At 39.1% G+C, this 19,484-nt stretch overlaps 2 protein-coding genes and 1 long non-coding RNA gene across 7 annotated transcripts in view; 1 reads left to right on the plus strand and 2 right to left on the minus strand.

The window, feature by feature from the left end:
- The window catches only part of LOC144193881 (immunoglobulin superfamily containing leucine-rich repeat protein 2-like), a 44,514-nt gene extending 35,126 nt beyond the window's left edge, over positions 1-9,388 (minus strand). For 2 of the 4 annotated variants that reach the window (XM_077712509.1, XM_077712511.1), the window contains exons 1-2: positions 9,110-9,388; positions 6,961-7,109 (exon numbers count right to left, since the gene is read on the minus strand). The gene's annotated coding sequence lies outside the window, so the exon portion shown is untranslated. Of the gene's footprint in view, positions 1-6,960; positions 7,110-7,767; positions 8,100-9,109 lie in introns of those variants that run through there. The other 2 variants (XM_077712512.1, XM_077712510.1) reach the window with 2 other exon arrangements.
- mpped2a (metallophosphoesterase domain containing 2a) overlaps positions 8,312-19,484 on the plus strand; it is a 35,021-nt gene continuing 23,848 nt past the window's right edge. Inside the window, exons 1-3 of one of the 2 annotated variants that reach the window (XM_077712513.1) lie at positions 8,312-8,758; positions 10,020-10,129; positions 10,761-11,024. In XM_077712513.1, the coding sequence (XP_077568639.1) occupies positions 10,912-11,024 (113 nt within the window). In that variant the 5' untranslated portion in view covers positions 8,312-8,758; positions 10,020-10,129; positions 10,761-10,911. The remainder of the gene's footprint in view (positions 8,759-10,019; positions 10,130-10,760; positions 11,025-19,484) is intronic. The other variant, XM_077712514.1, reaches the window with a different exon arrangement.
- Positions 11,017-19,484, minus strand: part of LOC144193887 (uncharacterized) — a 54,264-nt gene continuing 45,796 nt past the window's right edge. Inside the window, exon 5 of the long non-coding RNA XR_013325785.1 lies at positions 11,017-13,459. This is a non-coding gene — a long non-coding RNA (uncharacterized LOC144193887). The remainder of the gene's footprint in view (positions 13,460-19,484) is intronic.

The raw sequence follows: 19,484 nt of genomic DNA on the forward strand, positions 1-19,484 counted from the left end.
ACCGTGGTGAGTGCCGGTTTTTGTTCCAATTGATCAAGCATGGCCAGTTTAACCAATGGGTTATTCAACAACGAGCACCAGACTGCAATCAAGTTATTACACCACAAGATTGGTGAAAATGTTTCTTCTTCCATGTGTGCTATACCTAAGAGTTCTGATTTGTATGTACATTTACTTTCATTTTGAAACAGAGGCTAACAGTTTGCTTTGATTGGTTGGTGATCGCTCGGGTTTGCCCCTCACCCCAGTCCAGGTTGGATTGGCCTTGCCCATCCACAAATCGTGTTTTGTGCATCCTTCTTTTGTCAGTAATTCACACGCTATATGCCCTTACTCTGTGATATAGATGGACAGACACACACTTTCACAGTGCAGTGACGATGCTTCCGTGACAGTAAATCATTGGAAGGCAGAGTGCCAAGCTCATGTGACGGATGATAAAACATGCAAAGGCAGGCGGGCTCTCCTCTCGGAGTACCTCGACAGGCTCTCCTGTTTGTCAGGGAGTATCCTGACAGTTATGTTCCTATGAAACGCTCACCCTTTCCATGGAGCTGACAATTTAATTTGTTTGCTAACGATCGATGTTCATAAGATTGACAAAAAGAAATGCAGGAAAACTTCTTTTACAGTTGTGCCTAGATTGTTCCAAGGCAGCCAATAAATAAATTTTTTGGATGACAGTTTTTGTATTTTTTTAAATATTATTTTTTTGTGTGTTGTAAATGGAGCAAACAGAGCATCGTAAGGGTCAAAGAAGGCGCTAAACATACAAGGGGTCAAGAGGATGAGTTCATTGTGCTATTTTTAACCCCATTTCAACGATGCAGAAACCTGTTTCATTTAGGTCTTGTTCTCCGAAGAGACGCCTCTACGGATGCTTTTTGTACACTGACATTTGCTAATTATTTGCTAATTGAGGATTTCACGCCCACTGAATCCCCCCCCCCCCCCCCCAAAAAAAAAATACTCCATCCAGTCCTTCACAGCCACAAAACTTACATTTATATTTTAGGTAGCTACATTCACAGTGCACAATACCATTTATTGTGTTTGATATCAAAATAAAAAAAGCCGGCCGGGGAAGTCTGTTCTCTGAACAAAAGTCCTCCATGAAGACACATTCAAGCTTTGAGCTCAGAAACCTAATTTCTGCATAACAAAGAAATCTTAATGAGTGTCATCTATGGTTCGGAAAATAAGTGATGATGATAACATTCATTCATTTTCACTACTTCTTAACCTCAAAAGGATTGCATGGGTTCTGGAGCTGCCATAGCCAACTATGGGCACCATTGCAGGGGACACCCTGAATCGGGTCGGCACCCAATCGCAGGGGACACCCTGAATCGGGTCGGCACCCAATCGCAGGGGACAAAGAGACGGGCCACCATTCATGCTTACACTCATACTGAGGGGCAATTTAGAGTGTTCGACCAGCCTGGGATGTGGGAGGAAACCAGAGTACTCGGAGAAAACCATGCAAGCCCGGGGGGTACATGCAAAGTCCACACAGTGAGGACCGACTTGGGATCAAAGCCTCAATCCCAGAACTGCGAGGCCAACGTGCTAATTTGAATAATCTGAATGTTTTGAAAATTGTTAGTTTCTTTCCATGTGATGACACTACTGGCACATTTCAACAAATCTCACCCTGATGAAAGTCCCATTGAAGCAAAGGAACACAAGCTGTGACCGATAAATTTTTAACAGAAATGTTTTCCCCACCAAACTTTAACTTTGATTAGTGTGTATAGAGGATGAACATGAATATTTAATGACAAGAAAATGCTTAACATTCCAAAATAGGTTTTCAGACCCTTCCTCTCTGCATGTTATATTTCTAATCTGTCTCTACTGGCAATCAATATGATTACAACGAAACACCCTCAAAATTAAAACATACCATGGAAAAAAATATCATGATCTTTCACTCTGCCTCCTTTGTCCATGGTGGCAATTTGCATTACTCTCTATTCAATGAAAAATAAATCCCCAGCTTTCTAAGTGCCAGAGAGGTAATAATGTGGGGTAAATTGGAAGGTATTAAAACGATTCACACTACTAAAATGAAATGAGTTCGAAGGCAGGTTCAAGGTAAAACAAGAGCCACAGCATGAGGTCGTGTTGCCTGGGCTTTCAATTTGAAACACTTCCTCCCTCGGCTGTTCCAGCACTCTCGTGACACACACCCAACAGAAAAACAATGTCAGACCACAACAGCCGATTCGGCTTCGGTTTTACACACAGATACAAATACAGACACACACTCGCAAATCACTTGCCAGGATCATTTTGCACGTTCTCTTTGGAAAAACCCATCAACTTTCACAGCTGGAAACACAATAACAAAACATCCTAGATGGTAGTGCTTCCCAACATCCTCGCACACACATTTATCTATACACTCTAAGAAGTAATGGATGTATTCTAACTATCTAGCTATCTACCCAGTATGGTGATGGGACAGAGACAAACAAACGCACCCCGCATAGAGAGTTGAGGTTCACGATGCAAAGTATTTCCTCCTAAATTGTTGTTGCAGCTTTCCATGGTATTTTGCAGGGCATGAAGATAACTATGGTTATGATAACCTATTTCACATTAGTGATTTTGACCATGTAAATAGGAGAACGCCATTCATAATTGGCATTTGATTGCAAATATTTTTAGGGAAAAGATAAACTGACGTACTAATTGAAGCCAAACTTCTCCTTGACACTTTGGGTGTCGCTACAGTGTGTCATAATTTTCACGTCAGCCAATGTACTGCATTTTCTTTATCAAATTTACTGCTCTCATGTCTTCCATGACAACATCTGTGCACCTGATGTTTTGTTGTTCTTCTCTGTCTCTTCACTGGTAGCTCCACACTCAACACCTTTATGCCAATTTAGTCATGATCCCATAGAAGTCTGCTCTTTCTAGCTTTAGCTCCAAAAACATCTTGCCTTTACTGTTTCTCTGATGAAATCAATTTTGATTTCATTCAATCTGGTCACTCAAAGAGAGAACGTCAACATCTTTATTTGTCTGCTTGTCTTCTTTTGAGCAGTATTGTCTCTGATTCCTACATCATTGTGGCCTCACCTCTTTTATGAGCTTAACCCCACATCATCAAACATCGCACACTTGCATGTTGTACTCTTGCAATCTCAATAACTTTGTATGTCCATCGCTCTTCTCGTTCTACATGAGAATCCACTTCAATTTCCTATATAATCCCCAACAGCTAAATTTTAGTCGACGCTATCTACTCTGCTGGTGGAAGATATTGGTAACCTGACTCATATCGGACCTGGTCGAGAATTTCTGGGATGCATGCTGATTGTTGTATCACACCTGATGTTATGGGTGCCAAAACCATCTGAATTTAATTGAGTCTGGAACTAGTTTCTAGTTTATTTTGGCATGGGTTGAATTGATCAAGAGCTTTTGCATATTTCCAAACAAACTAAATTGTTGTGTTTCTCAGTATGGCGTGCAGCATTCTTTTCTTGTTATCTTCATTCCATAATGTTTTTTCTATTTTTATTTGAGAAGTCTGGAAAGGCATATGCATGTGATTGAGAAACTGTAGTATTCATCTATCTGTCCATATTTACACTGGTTATATGTACTTTCAGACAAAATTTTGGGATATAGCACCCCTATTCTATATTGTTTACAACTCAATTACTAAGGACACAGAAACCCTACTACCAAATGCACACTGAAATATGGACACGCGAATATGCAATCTTCACACCAGCAAGTTGAGCCATGAAGAAACAATTCCCCATGTGAGGTAGATATTATAGAGTGCCAGGATGCTCAAATCCATCCCTGATAATATAGTAAATAGTTTAACAAAGTACAGATTTTTTTCCAGTTGACTTTTGTTTCAGTGAAGTGAATCCATTCTACTAAATGTCTCTCACTGCTGTCTTCCTTCTCTCACTCCAGTTCATTTCTTTTCACCCAGTGTCATTGCCCTCTTTCTGTCACTCTGTTTCCTGAGTGTGTTTCAGTGTTTGGAAGTTAACTCCATGCCACGCTGCCAGCTGACCTGCTGACATGCTTTTGTGCCTTTGTTTTTCCTTGTCTTTGCTCTCAACCCCCTGTTGGATCAACATAAGCACACACACAGAAAACCCAGTCGCCACAAAAAATACAAACTAAACCTGAAAATAACACCCAACCTTTTGGAAATGTTAAGTTCCACAATGAGAATTGCATAATTTAGAATGGATAGAGACTCAATCATTTTCCACACCATTTATGCTGATTGAGTCAGTCACAGGAAACATACAAAGACGGACTGAAGGGACACACATTCACAGTCACATTCTGGGAGTAAACCAGATTAGCTGGAGAAACCCACATTGGGCATTGGGACAGGAACTTAAATGTGTAAGCATGGGATCCAAGCGACATTTTACAGGGAAAAGCGGCCCTCATAACATAAGAAAGTAGGAATATCTGTGCGGCCTAAAAGTGTGCAGCCGCATGCCTTCTATGAATTAACCATATGAGGGTATAACAGGCCCGAGACAGCTTACAGTTGGGGAGAAAGTCCCCAGAAATAAGGAGGAGAGTACAACGGAATTGCTAAGGTCTCACTGCAATACAGTGTTATCCTCCTGTGAACTTCAGCGAATCAATTGGTGTGATTTAATACACAGTTGCTTCACATAGAAAACAGCCAGGCTTCTAATTTATACACTATTGATTGTTTCGTACAGATACACAAAGAGAGAAGGAGCAAGGCCAGCCAGATTGTTTGTAATGTTTGGGTAAAACCTCCATCTCTGGGGTAATAAAGTGGATATATTGTAGTATTTTTCACACTGGTCCAGTTAAAAAAGGTTGGAAAGCATAACAGGGAAGAAAACTTATAAGAGAGAAGCTTGTTTCTTGTGAGCCTTGGTCTAGCCTTTGGCATAGAAAGTGAGCCTGCATATTAGTCTGTCTATCACAACACAGTGGGAGAATAGAAGTTATACTCCTGGCTATCAGTGGGCTCTCTTTCTCTGTTTCTTTTTTCCCTTCAAACACTCCTTTCTTCTCCTTGGGCTTCACTGGAGGAAAGCACTTTGTGTGCTAATAAAATTAACTTCTTCTAAGCACAGTTATTTTTTCCTCGCTTTGGCCATTACATGGAGAATTGACTATTGAATTTTCAGCTCATTTCTTAACCCATGCCAGGTCCCAGCGGCGGTTTGGTCTTTAGAGTGCTAAAAGGCTCAGAGGCAAACATTTTAACCTGTGTGCTTCACAAAGAAATAAACAGTAACAGCCCTGCATACCCTTAATGGCAATCTTCCTGCCTCCCATAAATCTGAATGACATTAACATTTAAAATCCCAAAGTCCTGCCTGTCCGTGGCTGGGGAGAGAGAGTGAGAGAGAGAAACAGAAAAAGAGAAAGAGAGTGAGAGAGATTCCTCAATTTCTATTCATCTATACACTTCATATTCATTCCAACAGTTCCATAGATAGACATAAATATGTGAGTCTCCATTCTATTAAATAGCATAGAGATGGTTAAGTGAATATCACCTGAAGAAAATGTTCACCCTTTCATTTCTCACTCCTACTAAATGTGTATTTCATTTAACCTGATCTGGATGTAAAGCCAATTTACTTTTTTTTTTTTAAAGGTCGTAAAATACATATCATACTATTTCCCTAAGACTAGGCATTACATTTATTTTGTGATCAAAGCGACATGGGTTGGAATAAAACATTCATGGCAGAAGCTATTTCCTATGTGACATTTGGTCACCTTATCATCATCACTTCTCTGTATGCAAGGGGTGGAGAAAACTGGTCAAATGTTTAAATGCAGCCTCGCTACATAAAATCTGAAAGCCATTTTCACATTAACACCCGCTGGCTAGTTGATGGAAATGCCTTTTTTTGTGTCTGTGTAGATAAGAGAAAAGTCAAATGGAAATGACTAGCAGGTCCGTTGTGGCGGTGTCGAGTGTGCAGATGGGTCTGGGAAATTGAAGCTTGTCAGTAGATTTACGAAAAGAAAAAAAAAACGCAGTTCTGCTTGAACTAGCAGACATGTAAATGTGGCAGAACCCTAAGATGAGTCCATTATGGAATGGCCTATGCAGCCTCTTTTCAAAAAAAAATCCCATCAGTGTATTCGAAAAAAAATAATATAGCCTCAACACGGATAAATTAATTTTTTTTTTCCTTACTGATTTGAATCTCTGTTGAACTCTGTGGTGACGAGCTATTCAATTAAACTGCCCCCGGATGAAAATAGAAAAAAAAGGGGAAAACATCATTCATTTTAACGCATAACTGCAATTTTCATGTCAAGCATAACAATCCTAATTTTTACCAAATGGTGTTCAGAGTCAATTAAAAAATACATCTGACACATTACAATCTTAAAATATGTGAGATTTAAAACATGTTTGAACATAAAAACAGTTATTGACAAACAATGAACTGGCCAAAATACATTTAAACAAATAAATGGAAGACAGATCTCTAGGAATCAATACATAATGGAATGAACAAATAATTAACCATTTAAACTCCCGGAACACCTTGCTGTTTTTAGCCCAATTCTAGTGGCATTGTTCTCCCATTGTAGACAAAGAGTTGGCCCATTTCCTATTGTGCGAAGGACTCCCACAGGTGCTCATTAGTACTGTTTACTTGTAAACCCAATGGAGCCATGTTCTCTTCTAATCGTAGATCTGATAACACCTTCTATGCCATGGCAGAATTTTCCTACATTCACTTTCTGTGATCTCATGAAGAAATCTGACACGTCCATATTGGCTCTCAAGGGAAGGTACTGTCTCTCACTGTCCAATATTTTGACAAATGTATCAATGTAGCATTTTGTGACCTTGCTGATTTCTCATGAATTTAGATTTTTAACATTTGTTATAATGTAATAGCTTTTTTTGTTGTTAGGAGTAGCCAACTGATAGTATAGGGGTTCACTCACCTGACTTCGGTGGAGGCAAGTGTGGGATTGATTCCTGCTTGATGGTTGTATATCTCTCTGTGCCCGATGGCTGACTGGCGACCAGTCTAAGGTGTCGTAAGGCTTTCGCCTGAAGTTCGCTGGGATAGACTCTGGCTACCCCCGCAACCCTTGTGAGGATACAAGATACGGAGAATGAATTAATATCTGGGGTAAAAGTAGAAAAATCAAACATATAATGTGAATTAATTGCATTATGTTCACAAATATTTTGTGTTTTAATGATTGATTTGGCAAACTTTGACAATCATATTGAAGATTCGGAGGATCATTCAAGGTTGGCAAACAAGTTAGACACAAAGAGCAAAAATTTTAAACTATGAGGGTCAAAGAGCCACATCACACAGAGATGATTGGCGGTCCCTTACATTAGAAGCAGCATGAAAAATACAATCTGCCAAATTTTTTTGAAAAATAATATATTCTTTGTTTTAACTGACCCTGATGAATTTAGTGTGTTTTAAAAGAGAAAAATAAGAAGAAAACTGAAACGGGGCAAAGAATCACAGTATATACAAAATAAGAAGCAGAGAAGGAGCCTAATGTGACTCTTGGCTGGGAGCCACATGCGACTCGAGAGCCACGTAATCACCATCCCTATAATACATCAAATCATTTCTACATGGTCTGAAAGGTTAAGAGCCACCATCTACCAAAAGAAAATACATATAATATATGAAAAGATTTATGCATACATAGTATGCCGAAAAGAGACCTGGAAAAAACGTATAAAAACGCCCATGCACAAATGTTATTATACTTGCTTACCTGTCTACCTGTTTCCTACCTGCTTCCCAGTCTACCTGCTTCCTACCTGTCTACCTACTTGCCTGCTTCCTACCAACCTATTCATTCCCAACCCGTTTACATACCTACCTACTTCCTCTCTCCCTCTTCCTTGCCAACCTGTCTATCCATCTACCTGCTTTCTACCCATTCCTTGACAACCTACCTATTCACCTGCTTCCTACCTAACCCTTCCATGCAACCTGTCTATCTACCTGCTTCCTACCCATTCCTTGACAACCTCTCTACCTATTCACCTGCTTCCTACTTACCCCTTCAATGCCAACCTGTCTATCTATCTACCTGCTTCCTACCCATTCCTTACCAACCTCTCTACCCACCCACCTGCTTCCAACCTACCCATTCCTTGACAACCTGTCCATCTATTTACCTCCTTTCTACCTGCCTACCAATCATCTATTTTTCCCAACCCCATGTTAAAGCAGCACTTAACGCAATGACTTGCTCTCTCTCCTACCCTCATGCTTTCCATCCTCCCTCCCTTCCACCGGCGCAACTCCGCGCGTGTGCCCGCCGGTAAGGGCGCGCGCACGGGAGGTGGCTGGAGGTTGTGCTCGCTCCTGCTCTCTGACCCCAGTGGCAACTCCGAATCACTACACTCTGCGACGTCGGTGGGAGGCTTTTTTTCTCTCTCTTTCTCTCTCTCTCTCTCCCTCTCTCCCCCACTCCCGCCTGTCTGTCAGCGTCTCTCGTCCGCCTCCCCCCTCGCTCTCCTTGTCTGGATCTTTGCACAGAAGCCAGCCGAGGTCCCACCGGGTCGAAGGTTCTGCCCTACCTGCACCATACCTCCGCCTGCCCGGACCACCGCCGCGCTCTTCCCCGCCTGATCTCCACTCTTCTGCCGCATGGACCCTTGCCTCTCCACCGCGTAGAGGGCGACCCCGACCCGACGCTCTTCCTTCGCCTTTGACTCAAACAAAAAAAAAAAAACAGAAAAAAAACCAAGACGAAGGTATAGGATCCTTTCCTCTCAAATATAAAAGCAACTAAAGAGGGTAGAAAAGGGGAGAGAAGGACAACGTTTGCTGATAGCCTTACAAAGCCATCGTTTTAAGGTGGTTTGTCATTTCCGTGGAGGAAACAAGAGGTTAGCTGAGGGGCTGTCTTGACACCGACCACCTTCGGGGGATTTTTTTTAGGAGACCCGGGACCAGAGTTCAGGACTAAACGTATCTTTCAGTTTGTCTCTCGGGCGCTAGTGTTTAGCCTCACATAGCACACACATCGCCAGCATGCTTGACCAACGGGGTCAATTTATTCGCCGTCACCTCCTTTTTTTTAGTATATATTTTTTTTGCTTTACCGGGGTGCTTTCCAAGCGGAAAGTTGAAGCCAATGCGGTTTGCGGTGCACACTACACGGACACCAAATGTCTGCGTACCGGCGTCACGGACGATCGGTTCGAATGAAGAGCTGCGAGGCAAGAGAAATCAGATTAGGAAAAAAAGGAACTGTCGGGGAAGGTTTAGCACGCTAGGCTAGAGGGCTAGTCGTTGCTACTGTACTGTAGCCATAATGTGGAGATAGTTTCAGGAGCTAAGCGCGCATACGTACAGTGTGCACGCGCACACGCGCGTGCACGCGTCTGTGTTGATGCATAGACTGTTTCAACTACTGTTGTTTGGTTTGTCTTTTCCAAAAAAAATGGGTATTTGTTTTTGAGGTAGAGGATTGCAAGAATTGAAAAGTGTCAGCTATTGCATCTTGTTTTTTTTTTTATCAATTGGAATCATTCAAAGAGATTTGTTGCATTTGCTATATTGTTATTAGAGCTTCTTTGCAAAAGAGACAAGGTGCAACTTTTTAAAAGGGTTTGTTTTTAAATAGTAGTGCAACTGTAGGAAAAAAAATGTTTTGCATATGATTTTGAACATTTATACTTGATTTGTAAGTGGGAAACCTTGCATGAAATTGGCCAATGAAAAAAAAATACACATTGAAATATTGATCCTTGCTCTATTTGGCAGTTGTAGTTAAATATAATGGTAAGATACATTTTCAGATAACCTGGAATTAGTTATGTTAATTGCTATGCATGGATTGTTGATGTTACAATTAATATGCATTTCGATTTAATATAGTAAATCCATGGAACTATTAAATCAGCCAAAGAGCAGTTGATTTCTCCCCCAAAATAGACAGACTATAAATTGAGGGCAGTCTACTTTTTATATTTTTCCCCAACCCCTCTAATACTGTTGTGTATGCATCAGGGGCCGTCGTATAAAACACGTGTCAAATCCTTCACTCCAGTGGACACTTTACGACCAGTCAGGGAGGTCAGACAGGAGGGAAGCTCAGGGTCCAAGCAGACACTACCGCGGTGAGTGACTTCTGGAGATGCATGGCCACACTTCTTTTAGCTGCTTTTTCGTTAAAGACGTTAATAATTGATTTCTGGCTTCTTTAAAAGCAGTTACAGTTATGCAAGAATATTTTAGAGGTGCCCACATGGGATTTAGTGCAACAGGACAATTTTAGAAGGAAGGGAAAGCAATAGGGAAATTTTTGGGGCAGGGGTATATTGTCAAAATCACAACGGTATGCATTTCTTTTTTCTTCTTCTTTTTATTATGACATTTTAATGTCATGTTTTGCAACTGCTATACCAGCTTTATGTTTTATTAAATGTCAACAGACTAGTACCGGAAGATATTGTGTGCTCATCCCAATCCATTTTCTTTAAAAGCAAAGCAATTACAGGCAGATGACTAGTCATGAATTGTAGTCTTTTGCTTATTACTTTACTTTGTTCTTTATCGAAAGTGTATTTTGTCGTGCATTTAGAAATGATTATGAATTGTGTTTAAACATTTATAGTTAAATACTTTATATGCAGGTATATTTGACTTATTATAATTAGTACAAAAAATAATAGTTTGTATTTACCTTTTGTTCATTTTTCTCCTTTGCCTGTTACAAACCTCTAAAATCTTTTTTTCCTTTTCATGCAGCCGGCAAAAGTGTTGGGTCGGTGTTTGCTGTCACAGCTGCAGTGGGTGACTTCCTAGGCTTTTTTCTGAGCCACTCCAAAGGATGTCCGCTGCACGCATCGCTGCTGAATCCCGGTGAACAAACGGCATCTCATGTCCTCACGTTGGAAGGATGGCTCATGGCAAAGTGACCATCACAGTGGATGAGTACAGCTCCAACCCAACGCAGGCCTTCACACACTACAATATCAACCAGAGCCGCTTCCAACCTCCACACGTCCACATGTAAGTACACATGCCTGAAAACAAAACTTATTAGAAGTGTTTCTTGCATAATATTGAAGAAAAAAAAACACTTAACACTTAAAGATACACTAGTTTTAATCAAGTTAATATTTTGGAAAACCAAAACCTTCTAATGCAGTAGTTTTTGTAACTGTGACAACTGCTTAAAATTTTACAACAACAACAAACTATAGTCTTTCTTATTTAAGCAGCATGGAGAATTTGCACTCAGTCACAATTGAACTAAATGTTGCTTGTTAAAATTATCGAATGTTGCTTGAAGAAAATGTTGCAAATTGCTGCCTTAATCTAAATTCTGTTTTTCTTGATATAATGGTCTTACTCAAATCTTCATATTTTGTCTCAATGCACTTCAATCCATTGTTGGTTCATTTTCATATTGTTTAGCAAATTATTTGTATCGTACAATCTTTTTTGAGTGACTTCATCTAGATACCATACAACTTGAAAGTGGACAAAATGTGATACACTGAAGTGGGCAAGTTAAAAAAATATCGAGATATTCCAAACTTGGGACTGTTCACATATTGCTCCCATCGTGTTGTTTGGAATTCCTGTGAACTCTGAAAAGGGCTCCGGCACAGCAAGTGTTGGTCCCTCCAATGTGGAAAAGGAGACAAGGTCACCTAGCAGTTTGTGTTATGTCACTCCGTTTTAATGGTTGACGTAAGGGGCAATAAATCAGGCCAAACACCTCAATTTGAATTAAGGGTAACCGTGCTGGGCAGCACAGGGCACATTCTGGTGGGATGTCTTAGCCTGCTCAGACAATTTATTTCCTGCTAAAGTTTAGTTTCATACCTCTCTGATTCAAACTGACAGGTTTCGTCGCAGTTTCTTTTCGGTGTCGTGGTGTGTTTCATTGGAGCTTTTTAATGGGACTATTGCACCAATGCACTATGCGTTTCAATAGGTTTGACAAGATGCAAGGAAAATGGTATGGCATATGTGTGAATGTTTTCTGTGTAGGTGGAGGAAAAATGTACTGTAAGTGTTCTACATTTCACTAATTCGAACTGAATTAAAACAGTGTGGTCATGCAAATATTTCCAATGATTGACTTACCTGTGAAATGCCAATTTGTCTATGCAAAATTGTCCCCTAAAACACCTGGCATTTCAACGGCCAAAGCAAACACGCTCACATTAACAGTTGTACTTTAAATTTGTAGATCACTTTTAAAATAAAATAAATAGTCATACAAGCGACTTTGTCCACCTTAATAGAAGTCAGTTAAATTGTCTGATTTCTCAATTTAACCTACTAAAATTTACTGACAATGATTTGAGATATTAATATTCCTCGTCAAATTATCCTATTTGTTAAGCTGAGTAAAGCCTGTTAAATCTTTCCTTATGATTGTTATCAAATCACAAAATCTCATTATATTTAATTGATATTGATACATTGACTGTTGATATAGTTTACTATTTCAATCACTAATGTACTTTGATGAAAACTGTCACTCATGTCACTCTACATTTAAGATTTCATGAGCTAGACTAGCGCCAACAAATAAGATCGCTATTATTCGTTGTCTGTATTTTACTGCTTTGACATTGTAAATATTATGTTTTTATTTTAGTTTATTTTAAAAATGTATTCCTGTTTCTTTGCTGCAATCAGGTGAAAGTAGAGGATCCTGTTAGGAGGGGATGGGATAAGGCGTGGGGGCCTCTCTCGAGATACGCGTTTGGATAAATGCATTAGACTGTTTCCTGGCTTTCACAGAGGCAGCAGTGTTTTATGCTGTCATTCTAAAACTCAGACTGGGAACCCCATGATCACAGGCACACACGATGAGCCCATCCCCCTCTGTATTTAAATGCTTATAGAATACACACTCTGCACTAGAAAAGTAAAAGCACATTCATATATGCGCCATAATGATCCAACTCGCTCTAAGTTCCTCTCTAGGTACCTCCAAAGTATTTATGAATAAAAGAAAAAAAGGAGGGAAAACAAAAACCCATGCGAGACAGTTTCTTCTCTTTTGAAATACAATCTCTCCTTCTGCCCCCCACTCCTTTCCTAGAGGGACTATTTAGATTTTGTGATGGAGTACAGCAGGGCCTTTTTTGCAATGCAAAAAGTATCACTCTATGAAAAACACAAAAACACGCATGTCACAGTGGCAGCAGCACTAATGCTCTGTAATGTGACCCTGAAGTCCACGGTCATTTCAGTCATCATTGGACGTCTGTCTGTGCCTGGAAGTGAGCGACAGACCGAGTGCAGGTCTGGTTTATTTTTCTGTGCAGAACCGATGTGTGAGTGTGTGTTTTCTTCTTGCTTCAGCCCCCTCGCCATCGTCTTGTGAAATGAAATGCTCAACAACTTGGAACATATGCTTCCAGTTGGGACAATAATGGCTTCCAATCCAATTTTAGTAGAATGTGGGCCAGACTGCAAGCCTAAAATACAAACGAACACAAAAAAAGAAAGAAATTAGATCTCCAATCGTACAAGCCTTAAAGCAAAACTATGACACCCATAGGACAAAGGTTTGCCTTAAATTTTACTAAGGCTAACTGGTGTTAGAGTAAACAGTTGCAATTTTCCTGGTAGATATTGCATTTTCATTTTAATTCACGATGATATTCAGTGCAACTTCAGGGCAAAATGTACTGTCCATGTTAATATCGTGCAAATATACCTTTATATGAAAGTATAACAATGGCAAGTCAGTGTGGTCTTGGCTTGGTCCTGAGTTTTATTTTCTGATATGTTTTATATGTGATTGTTAAACTAATGGAGGATATCTCACTTGGTTTATGATTACATACAAGTAATATCAACCATGTAAAAAAGACAAAGAATGCAAAATGGTTTCCTTTCAAGCGATCAGAAGACAACAAGTTTTGGTCTTTTAGACAAAGTAATCACCATAGCATACATTGTACATGCATTGATCCAACACATTGATTCAATTAACCTTTCCCCGCCTCATTGTCACATTATCACAATACCAACGCAACCTTATTTAGATTGGTTAGCTTGTTAAAATATTTGCACATCAACCAACATCCTAGCACATTTGGTTTACCATACTCCAAGACTAGATTACTTCCTAACTCTAACTACTAATATCATCGAGGTTGTGCATTATTGGCAATGGTTTGATCTACTGCAGCTAACATTTCTCTAACAGTTGACCATGACATCTACTTTGTTCATTTTACCCGATCTGCAAAAGAATTACACAGTACTATGACATCAGCTTGCACTACTGTATTCACATTCCACACATTTACAATGAATAGATTATGTTACCTTGACTCCACGCCCATTTATAACGTCTAAAAGGGCTGCAAAGAATTGGGTTTTTTGGTTGAACAATTACCTGATATATTTTTTCCAAAGGAAATACCCTCCTACGCTGCATGGCTGCCTCTGATAAGAAATATATACTATACTAAAACTGCCATATTTATTACCTCACCACTGCAATCATTCCTAGTGTATGTATGTATGTACTGTGTACATAGACATACAGACAGAGCGAGAGAGAAAAGAAAGAAGTGGAATGTTATTCTATTCCCAAGTAAATCACCTGAAGCGAATCCAATTGAACATTCACTTACTGAATATACCACAGAAGGAAAATCATCCAAAGGAACAGCAACTGAATATATTTTCAAAATACATAGAGGTCTGGCAGAACTTCACCGGCGATCAAATCCAGTATTTGATGATGTTCATGCATTCCAGACGTGTGTAGGTTGTGTGCAAGTATTATAAAGTAAAACTTCAAAAGTTGGTGGCACCAACAGAGACAAGTGTAATTAATACCCGATTCATCTGATTTGGATGCAAATACTCTCGACTGAGTTAACAGTGATAATGTATAGATGAGGAAGAATGTGTCAATGTCCCAATATTTGAAAACATGAATCTAGTTGGCCATGCTTTGTTGCCACATACAGCATTTTATTAGATAGTAATACACACACAAAGCTGTTGATGCGCTAACAAAACTTAGTAGTATTCTAACTTATCTATTTTATCAACCAGAACAAAGGACATTTATACTATAACGCTGTGGGCTCTATTACAGACAAGCAATATAACTGGCATGTGATGTTAATATGCTCCCAAAAACAAGTTGTTTCTAAATCTCTAATTCTATAATGGTAATTAATATTCGGTAAAACAATGGGTAGATCAAGTCAAACTTTTATAGATCATTGCTTTGTATAGGATTTGCTGTTTGTATAAGTGGGAAGGAACTTTTGTAACTGAAGAAGTGATTAACACCACCATCACTTGACCCGCTTCAACATCCAAAAAGTGTTATGTAAACAAAGATGCCCGTAGTATAGAAAATGCTGCGCACGAAATTAAATTGTCTTCGATACTAAATTTCATTGGGGCTCTTTATATCGCCCGGTTCCCCACAATCACGTATAGAATGCACCCTGTGCTTAGTTACATATTGTCCTATGTTAATCCAGGCAAATCTTTTGATTTATTTTATTAATCATCAGATAGAGCTCCCAGTTCATCATAATGCCAGTTTTGTGTCCCACCTACTGAATATATATCAGCACACATTGGTGTTTATGAGCAAAAACTGCATGACTAATTTTACCATGGTAATTTTTACTTATTTTGTGATCAATATATGTACATAGATTTGACAATGCGTACAACATTTTCATGCTAGTCCATATCTATATATACACAAGGTGTATAGCCATGGCATTCACGTCATGCTTGTCTTTAGAATATTCCTCCCATCAGCCCTGCAGCTATGCAGACTGTCAGTAGCACAATTAAGGCCTGTGCCATAATGAATGGGGTATTAGCAGGAGCAATTTATTTCCCAACGTAGTGCCGGAAGGTTTTCCCAGTGCCGATTTCCCAACATGGGGCGCTTTGTGTGCTACACTTGTCCATAACGGCAGGAATAACAAGAGGCATGAAGACAACTCATGCTGGCTGAACAAATGAAGAATAGAAAAGGGGCCTCAAGGCAGTGCTCTATCATATCCTCTTTAAATCATTAGAAGATTTTTGCAGTTTCCTTGTGTGTTATTGTTATCTTTTTAATTGACTCATAGCTACTTCATGCTTGTGAATTTTGCACCGAACTCTTTTGGGGGTTTCTGTTTTGATTGTACTTGTGTGTCACCTTTGCTGCTTCCACTTTGCTTGTGCATACCCACCTCCAGTTGCCATCCCCCCATCCTTTATTCTTGTGTTCATTTTGTTCTTCTGAAGTTTATTGAATTAGCTCAGACAGCTGAAACGCACAAGATAAGAAAGGCGCGCTCTGTGCTTCTCCCTGAGAAATGCTTTTGCACTGAGGTTGAGTGAGTGGCATGTTTGGGGCCGAGTCAATTGAATGGGGATGGGGCACTGATGCTGAGGTTGTGGAACCAGGAAATTGGCAATGTTATTTGATATTTTTACAAAGTGACATCAAAAATGCAATGTCAGTAAAAGAGTAACATACATTAAATGGATAATAATTGTTATTGTGCTTTTCTGTACGCATTCTTTACTTGTTCTTTTCTTTAATTAACCAAACCAATCTCACATTTACTAAGAGCAATTGTGCATTGACCAGATGTCCTGATTGACTTTCGCATCCTTATCCATCTCTCACTCCAAAATGTACAATTGATTTTTTGACCTAACAGGACAGAAGCTTACAATTATTTAAAATAAATAAGCAGTATGCCACTATATAATAATTGCCTTAAATGGCTATGTCCCTCCCAGGTTGGCCAGAATTCAGTGACTACCATTTGTTCGCACTTCACTTCTCATAATCAGTGCGCACAAATTCCAGTACAAACATATTGATGGATCACAGATTTATATGTCAAATCTGTGTACACATTGATTAAAGCACAAATTTGATGGCACATCCTGTTAGTAAAAGGGAGCCAGTGCTAAATTCTCTTTACGTATATAATATTGTTACTTCCGACACCACAATAGGTGAAGATGTTTCTTCTTTTGACCATTTAAGTAGCAAAGTATTCAGCATTGTATAATTGCCTGTGTTAAAACTACTTTATAAGTACATGATGCTCTGTCTCTGTAATGTTCCGAGATCAAGTCATTGTACAACTTGATCCTATTTATCACACTGGAAAGGGTCATCTTTAGTTGACTAGTAGTCTATTTTAAAATCCCCCTTTTGACCCCATTGGCATTAGAGGCCTGCTTGGCGTATTGATAAAAACTCATTAGCAGGATAAAACCATTAGCATGAAAGGACTTAGAGTGAAAATCACAGGTATATGCGGCAAATCAAAAAACTGTGGATGACAGTGGTTTAGATGGAAAGTATGCAAATATTCTGATAGGCAGGTGCCTTTTGAGATGATTTGTCTATCTTGGCTAGTAAATAAGCAGTTATCAAACCCATAATTCATACGCTGGGAGTACCAAAAGTCATTTCATTCAAACCAAAACCCTTTTGAATGTTTATAAAATACAAACAAATGAGCAGAATTAAAAAATATTAGTCGTTACTGAGGTTTCCCTACCAGTAATAACACTTCAACCGTGTAGGGTTTCGTTACTCAATTTCCGTCTCTCCGATATGCTTAAGTATTGAATATTATGACAGTGTAATTGTGTACTTTAAACAACTTTACTTTCCTATAAACAGAATGAGTTACTACTAACATATTTTTCCCAATGACCTTTTTTTCAAAATTGTAGATTGAAAAGAAATGCACAATACGTGTGTAGTTTAGTGCGCAAGCAGTTCACTAGCCAGTGGCTGAAGACAGACGCTGGAGAGTTATCGGCAGAACTTGTGCATGGAAAAACAGTGCAATCAATCATAGTTCTATGTGGCTTCTTAGCAAGCTCAGTGAGTCAGAGAGTGACAAAGATGTTGACCTCCTTATCTACTGCCAGTTTAATGTCACATTTTAAGGAGCGATCTCATGCCGAACTATGACCTTGTTTGCTTGTGTATTTTTCTAAAGGCCAGGGAGCCAAGTGTTCTCAGTCAAATTAAATATCCTACTGTAGACAGCTAAAGGCTCCCCTCTTCCAAGTACGGACTGATACAGTACAAGAAATTAAACCAATCCAATATTTTTTTTCGTTTCCTTTGAATTGGTTGAGATGTTTGGTTAACAGTTTTCAAGCAGGAAAATTGGGAGATGGGAAAACAACTCTAGCACGATAATTAAAAAAAATACCAGATACAGGAAGTGTATTTACCTTATTTCAACGGATGCACTTTTACTGTATGTTTCCAGTCACCCGATCTCAAACAAATGCAGAACATGTGCATTTTAAGCATAGAATGCATGCCATCACCAACTAATACTCATTTAAATTGAAGAAACATGTTGGGAAGCAAGGAAATTCATAAGTTAGTTCTCTTTTTATTAATAATTCTGTCACAGCTATCAAATACAATAAACTCACAAACAGAGATTGTTGTTGTAGAATGCACAATTACTCCAGACAAGTGGCCAGTTTGCCTTCTTTTTGACTGCTATGACCTAGCAGACGATTGAAAAATAGAACAACAGCTTCTATGCGATTTGTGCAGCCCTTTATCGTGTTGTATTCTGCACCATACCAAACAGGATCTCTGATTAGCTCTTACAAATACTGTCACCTATTTTCTGCAAAAATTCTTTTGTGTAGCAGTATTTGTTTTCCATCTCTGCTAATCATGTCTACCCTAGCCTTTTGATTCCATCAGTCTCTTTTGCCAATAGCCGTGTCATTTTTGTTCTTGCATGCATGTTAACTGCCTGTACACACACACACACATGCGTTTGTCAGTTCAAAGATTGCAGCGTTGATTATATGCTTTATGTTGTCAACTAAGTGACATCCATTCTAATGAAATAATGGTCTTGTGGCAGACTGGTGCACGACTGCAGACTGTAGATGTCAATTACATTCTGTGACTTTCTTTCTATTTGATAAATAAGACTTGTTCTCCTATTTAAATGACATTTTCACATTGAACAAACATTTTGAAAAAAAGCATAGTTTCCATGCACATTTCAGGCTAAGTGGTTTTTTTTTCTTTGAAAGTGAATAGAAAGAACATTAATGCACCAGCACTTTAGCCGTCCTACCACAAAGCAGCGGCAGCCCTCCTTTTGTGCTTCAATCAACACAACGATGGTTCTCTTCCTTTACGAATGACACATATTTCACTGTTTTAATGTCTCCTATTTTGCAGATGGCTTATTTTTTTCTTGTCAACCCACCTTGCATACAGAATATTTCCATCAAATGTTGTAGTACTGAAAAATTATAGTAATTCTACTAGTGGCATTTTTTTGCTAAGGAGCATTGTGTAACCATGGTAGAGCAGTAGGACTGTAAAGAATCCTTAGTAAATAATATCCTAATTAAAAGACATCTGATTCAATGTAATACGCCCAAACACCAATCCAACTATTATATATATTGATAACTATATATCTGTATAATATATGT

Source organism: Stigmatopora nigra, chromosome 3 (genome assembly GCF_051989575.1).
Source record: "Stigmatopora nigra isolate UIUO_SnigA chromosome 3, RoL_Snig_1.1, whole genome shotgun sequence".
Classification (NCBI taxonomy): Eukaryota; Metazoa; Chordata; class Actinopteri; order Syngnathiformes; family Syngnathidae; genus Stigmatopora; species Stigmatopora nigra.